Source organism: Pipra filicauda, unplaced genomic scaffold (assembly GCF_003945595.2).
Source record: "Pipra filicauda isolate LSUMZ 115617 unplaced genomic scaffold, ASM394559v2 scaffold845_size90650_pilon, whole genome shotgun sequence".
Taxonomy (NCBI): Eukaryota; Metazoa; Chordata; class Aves; order Passeriformes; family Pipridae; genus Pipra; species Pipra filicauda.
In genome coordinates, this window is record NW_024105026.1 from 23,220 (window position 1) to 30,034 (window position 6,815).

The 6,815-nt window shown below is 55.9% G+C and overlaps 1 protein-coding gene across 1 annotated transcript in view; it reads left to right on the forward strand.

The window, feature by feature from the left end:
* The window catches only part of LOC113984498 (ETS translocation variant 3-like), a 10,608-nt gene extending 9,876 nt beyond the window's left edge, over positions 1-732 (forward strand). The window contains exon 5 of the mRNA XM_039390597.1: positions 686-732. Coding sequence (XP_039246531.1) covers positions 686-732 — 47 coding nt within the window. The remainder of the gene's footprint in view (positions 1-685) is intronic.
* Positions 733-6,815: the final 6,083 nt, after the last annotated feature.

Here is a 6,815-nt window from a genome sequence, read left to right on the forward strand (position 1 = left end):
TGGATAGACCCCTGGGGTTTGGGGTGAAAGTGGGGGGGTTTGGGACTGTAGGGACTCGGAGGAGGGGGCTCAGCCCACCCTGGGTAGACCCCTGGTGGGGAGCGGCGTTTTGGGGTGAAAGTGGGGGGATTTGGGAGTGTAGGGGCTCGGGGAGGGGGCTCAGCCCACCTTAGATAGACCCCTGGGGTTTGGGGTGAAACCGGGGGGTTTTGGGAGCCTGGACCCCCGGGGAGGGGGCTCAGCCCGACCTTTTGGGGGGGAGCGGCATTTTGGGGTGAAACTGGAGGGGTTTGGGAGTGCAGGGGCTCGGGGAGGGGGCTCAACCCGACCCCTGGGGGGGGGAGGAACGTTTTGGGGTGAAACTTGGAGGGTTTGGGAGCGCAGGGACTCAGGGAGGCAGGCTGAGCCCCCTCCCCCCCCACACACCATGGGCGTTTTGGGGTGAAACTCTGAGATTTTAGGATCATGGACACACAGGGAAGGGGGGGGTCTCAGCCATAGAGCCCTGGGGGACAGCAGCGTTTTGGGGTGAAACTCTGAGATTTTAGGGTCATGGACACACAGGGAAGGGGGGGGGTCTCAGCCATAGAGCCCTGAGGGGCAGCAGCGTTTTGGGGGAAATCTGTGGGGTTTTGGGAGTGAAGGGGATAGAAGGGGGAGGCTCAACCCCCCTTTCCCCCCCCAGATCCCTCCATAGACCCCTGGGGGGGATGGAGCAGCATTTTGGGGTGAAATTGTGGGGTTTTGGGAGCCTGGATCCTCAGGGGAGGGGGCTCAGCCCACCCTGGAGCCCTCACCCCATCCCTGGACACCCCAAAGCCCACCCAGTGCCCCCCCAAATCCTCCCCTGTCGGGAATTGTCCTTCCCCTGCTTTATTTTACTCCAAAAAGGCTCAGTTTTAACCTAAATTTCTCCCGGAGTGGGGGGAGGCTTTTGGGGTGGAGTTTTTTTTTTTTTGGGGGGGATGGGATCCCTGTGGATTGTCCCAGGGAAAGGGGGGATGTGATCCAGTGGGATAAACCCGTGGAAAAATCCTCATTTGCTTTTGGAATTGCTTGTGGCTTTTGGGATTGTGACTTTTGGGATTGTGACTTTTTGGGATTGTGATTTTTGGGATTGTGACTTTTGGGATTGTGACTTTTTGGGATTGTGACTTTTTGGGATTGTGATTTTTGGGATTGTGGCTTTTGGGATTGTGATTTTTGGGATTGTGACTTTTTGGGATTGTGATTTTTGGGATTGTGGCTTTTGGGATTGTGACTTTTTGGGATTGTGATTTTTGGGATTGTGACTTTTGGGATTGTGACTTTTGGGATTGTGACTTTTTGGGATTGTGACTTTTTGGGACTGTGACTTTTTGGGACTGTGACTTTTTGGGACTGTGACTTTTGGGATTGTGGCTTTTGGGATTGTGATTTTTGGGATTGTGATTTTTGGGATTGTGACTTTTGGGACTGTGACTTTTTGGGATTGTGGCTTTTGGGATTGTGACTTTTGGGATTGTGGGTCTCCGGACAAGGAGCTTCCCAGGGAAAGGGGGGATGTGATCCAGTGGGATAAACCCATGGAAAAACCCCCTTTGCTTTTGGAATTGCTTGTGGCTTTTTGGGATTGTGACTTTTGGGATTGTGACTTTTGGGATTGTGACTTTTGGGATTGTGACTTTTGGGATTGTGACTTTTTGGGATTGTGACTTTTTGGGATTGTGACTTTTGGGATTGTGACTTTTTGGGATTGTGATTTTTGGGATTGTGACTTTTGGGATTGTGACTTTTTGGGATTGTGATTTTTGGGACTGTGACTTTTGGGATTGTGACTTTTGGGACTGTGACTTTTTGGGATTGTGGGTCTCTGGACAAGGAGCTTCCCAGTGTCCCAGGGAAAGGGGGATGTGATCCAGTGGGATAAACCCTTGGAAAAACCCCCTTTGCTCTCGGAACTGGGACTTTAGGGATTGTGGGGCTCTGGACAAGGAGCTTCCCGGGGTGTCCCTGGCACGGGGGGATCCCTGGAATCCACAGCATCTCTTCCCTGTGGCTTTGTCCCCCCCCCAAAAAAAAGAAGGTTTGTTTTCCCTGGAAAAGCTGATCCAGGGAATTGGGGGGTGGCTGAGGAGCCCCTTGTGCCAGAGGGGGGGGTTTGGGGGGTTGGTTGTCCTTCTCCAAGGAATTTTTCTCCTGGTTTTGGGAAAGGATGGGCTGGGCTGGATCCCAAAAAACCACCTCACCCCCGTTCCCTTCCCTCTGAAACCTGAATTAGTTGGAAAACTCACCCCCCCGAGGCTCCTGTGTGCTCCCTGTGCAGCTGGAATTGAGGAGCTGCCGAATTCCAGCCCCATCCCAGGTGGGAAAGGGGCAGGATCAGGCCTCGGCTGCCGGACTTTTCCAGGGATTAAGGCTCTCTCTGCTCCCTAAATAGCCACAGGCTCCGGCTCTCCTTAAGGTCAGGAGCCTGCAGTGCCCTGGCCGGGCCGGGAGTCGCTCGGGGCCGGGAGGAATTCCGGGAAAATTGTCCAAATTCCCTGGAAAAACGGGATGGTTTCGAAAAAATGATTTAAAAAGTGGGCTAATTGGAGCGATTTCCCCATGGAAAACCAGCAGCTCCTGCTTTCCTGTTCCAGCAGTGGCTCAGGGGTGTCCAAGGAATAGGGAGGCTCCCAGAAATTGTGGATTCCCCATCCCTGGAAGTGTCCAAGGCCGGGTTGGAGCAACCTGGGATAGAGGGAAGTGTCCGTTGGGAACTGGGTGATCCTTAAGGATCCAGGATTCCATGTGCTGGTTTTGATTGGATATTAGGGATAAACTCTTCCCTAGGAAAGTGGGGAGGCCCTGGCACGGGTTGCCCAGAGGGAATTGTGGATTCCCAACCCCTGGAAGTGTCCAAGTCCAGGCTGGAGCAACCTGGGATAGCGGGAAGTGTCCTTTGGAACTGGGTGATCCTTAAGGTCCTTTCCAACCCAAACCATTCCAGGATTCCATGTGCTGGTTTTGATTGGATATTAGGGATAAACTCTTCCCTGGGAGTGTAGGGAGGCCCTGGCACGGGTTGCCCAGAGGGAATTGTGGATTCCCAACCCCTGGAATTGTCCAAGTCCAGGTTGGAGCAACCTGGGATAGCGTGAAGTGTCCTTTGGGAACTGGATGATCTTTAAGGTGCCCTTCCCAACCCATCCCATCCCATTCCATAACTCCATGACCCTCTTCCCAGACAGGCTGTGATCCTCCCTGCTGCAGGGACCTGTGGCTTTTTATTTTAGGGAAAAGCTTGGGGAGGAAAACCATTCCCTCCGGGCCAGGTTATTCCATATCTCGCTCCGGGATTTCTCACCCCGGCAGCGCCGTCGGCGCCGGACAAACCAGCTCTGCCAGTCCCTGTTTTCCAGGAGCTGGAGTGGCTGGAATTAATCATTACCCTGCCCTGCCTGGGAGAGCCCTGGGAAGTGGGGAATTTGGAGCTGGAATTGCTCCTGGAAGGCGGGAAGCGGGAGCTGCTCCCGGCCCTTGCCCCCGGAGCGTTCCCGGGAATGCCGGGACGTGGAGAGCTCCCATCCCTCCACGCTCCCATGCCGGGCTTTTTCTGGGAAGGGTGGCATTCCAGGTGCCAGTCTGGAGGGTTTTGCCAGAGCTGGGCGTGGAACTGGAGTTTTATGGAGCAGGAGAGGAGGGAAAACGTTTAAAATGTCATTTAATGGGGACACAAATCCTTCCTTGCCCCTTCCTTGCTCCTTCCTTGGCTCCCACAGCTCTTCCCAAGCTTTTCCCGATCCCTGCCGGGCAGAGCACTCCTGTCTCCATCCCTTTCTGGGTCTGATCCCACTGGGAATCTCCCCCAGGAGGTTGTTTGACTCCGAATCCCAACAGATTTCCTGGAACTGTCGCCTGCCTGTCCCAAATCCCGGCTTTCCCCACATCCCTCCCCGGGGGGGCTTGGAATTGTGCAGGTTTGGAGGACACAGACAGTTGGGAATGCTGGAAACGGAGCCTCCCCCGTGCCAATTAAACAACTGGAGCTTAATTATTTTTCCAAACCCCCGGTTTAATTAAAAGCCTTAATTAAAGCCGAGCTTTTCCAGGATCCACCGAGTCGTTGGAGGAATCCGGGTGTTCGAGTCCTGGTGGTTCTGGTGGATCCCTGGGATTTTCCAGCTGGGTTTTTCCTAAAGGGCTCCCAAAAAACTCCTCCTGAACTTCAGCTCTGCTTCCCTTCCCTGGAAAAAACCAAAAACAAATAAGGGATGAGCAGGGATAGGGAAGGAAAAGGCGGGATGGCTCCGGGATGGATCCAGGATGGATCCAGGATGGCTCCGGGATGGATCCAGGATGGCTCCGGGATGGATCCAGGATGGATCCGGGATGGCTCCGGGATGGATCCAGGATGGCTCCGGGATGGCTCCGGGATGGATCCAGGATGGCTCCGGGATGGATCTGGGATGGCTCCAGGATGGATCCGGGATGGATCCGGGTTGGCTCTGGGATGGATCCAGGATGGCTCCAGCCCTGTGGAATCGTGGGGGGTGGTTTGGGAGCCACGTGGAGCCGGGAAGAAGGAGCTGGGTCGGATCCAGGGTCACCACAGGGATGGATCCACCGGGATGTGGGGCCAGGAAATCCCTGGAGAGCCGCTCTCATCCCGGTGTTTCCAGCGGGATTTGCCATCCGGGAGCTGTGGGAAGAGCTGGGAAGGAAACCCCGTGGGGGTGACACGTCCAGGCGGTCAGAAATGTTGGGAAACGGGGGATTTTCCCTCTTTTTTAGACATGGCAAGGTCCAAATGTGCCTCAGGGAGCTGCAGCATTCCCGGATTTCCAGCTGTGTCCGGGTGCTGCGGAGCGGGAACAGGTCCCAGCCTCACCCCCTCCAGCCCCTGCTGCCATTCCCGGGGGGGTTCACACCCCCTTCCCAGGGGATCCACCCCCTCATTCCCAAGGGATCCACCCCCCCTTCCCACAGGGATGTGGAGGGATATCCCTGGGAGCTGCCTGGATGTTGGAGCTGCTCCAACTGGGAAGGGACAGTCCGGGAGGGGGAAGGGGGAGAGGAAGCTGAATCATTTTTATTTTATTATTTATTTATTAATTTTTTTAAAAGCTGGAATTCCTTCCTTCCTGCCCCGGGAATGTCGGGAACTCGTCTGCAGGGCTGTGGCTTGGGAAAGCAGGGCCTGGCCCTGGGAAATCCTGGACATCCATAATTTCACTGAAAAACAGGCAAAAAAAAACCCCCAGGAAAAGAACCCCAGAGCAGGGAAAACAGGGAAAAAAATCCGGGAAAAGAACCCCAGAGCAGGGAAAACAGGAAAAAAATCCAGGAAAAGAACCCCAGAGCAGGGAAAACAGGGAAAAAAATCCGGGAAAAGAACCCTAGAGCAGGGAAAACAGGGAAAAATCTGGGAAAAGAACTCCAGAGCAGGGAAAACAGGGGAAAATCTGGGAAAAGAACCCCAGAGCAGGGAAAACAGGGAAAAATCTGGGAAAAGAACTCCAGAGCAGGGAAAACAGGGAAAAATCTGGGAAGAGAACCCCAGAGCAGGGAAAACAGGGGAAAATCTGGGAAAAGAACCCCAGAGCAGGGAAAACAGGGAAAAATCTGGGAAAAGAACTCCAGAGCAGGGAAAACAGGGAAAAAAATCTGGGAAAAGAACCCCAGAGCAGGGAAAACAGGGAAAAATCTGGGAAGAGAACCCCAGAGCAGGGAAAACAGGGGAAAATCTGGGAAAAGAACCCCAGAGCAGGGAATCCTGGAGGTGCAGGGTGCAGGACTTGGCTCCAGCTGCCACTTCAGGGACCGGGATCGGGGTGGGGGGGAAATCCAGGATTTTGGGGGTGGGATTTGGACACCCTGAAAAGGCTCCGGAGCGAAATTCCTTCGGGACAAGCTCCGGGAGCTCCCCTGGAGTTGGAAGCAGGAGTTGGGATCCCACTCCCGGGCATGTTTTGGCCTCCCCATAAGTCAATTAGGAAGGAGCTTAAGCAAAGCCGAATTAAACGACTCTTTTTTAGCCTCTCTAAGCCGGGGCTGGCCCAGCTCCTTCCCCCTGGATCGCCCCGGCTGGGGTGGGAGCTCCTGGAGGGGCTGGAGGCAGGGCCAGGGGTGGTGCTGGGGCCGTTGGGAATCGGGAATTGCATCCCTAAATCCCGGGGGGAGCCGGGATCCCGCCCCCGGGCCGGGATAAAGCCGCGGGTCTGACCTGCCCCTGCCACTGGCCGGTAATCCCGCGGGGTTAATCCCGAGCCTTCCCGGGGCAGGGATTGTCCCCCCCCCGGGCTGGGGGATGGGAAGGGAACATCCAGGGCCATGGCCAGGTCGGGTGGAGGGGCTGGAGCAGCAGGAGAAGGGGCTGGAGAGCTCCTGAGGGAGCTGGGGGGGCTCAGCCCGGAGAAAAGGAGGCTCAGGGGGGATCTTGTGGCTCTGGAATTCCCTGACAGGAGGGGGGATCCCCAGGATCTTCTCCCAGGGAACAAGGGACAGGAGGAGGGGAAACGGCCTCAGGCTGTGCCAGGGGAGGGTCAGGTTGGCCATGAGGAGGAATTTCCCCATGGAAAGGGTGGTTGGATGTTGGAAGGGGCTGCCCGGGGAGGTTTGGAGTCCCCAGCCCTGGGGGTGTCCAAGGAAGGCCTCAAACTGTGCCAAGGGAGGGGCAGGTTGGAAATCAGGAGGAATTTTCCCATGGAAGGGGTGGTCAGGCCTTGGCAGGGGCTGCCCAGGGAGGTTTGGAGGTTTCCCCACCCCTGGAGGTGCCCAGGGAAGGCCTGGCTGTGGCACTGAGTGCTCTGGGCTGGGGGCCAAGGTGGGGATGGGACACAGGGGTGGATGGG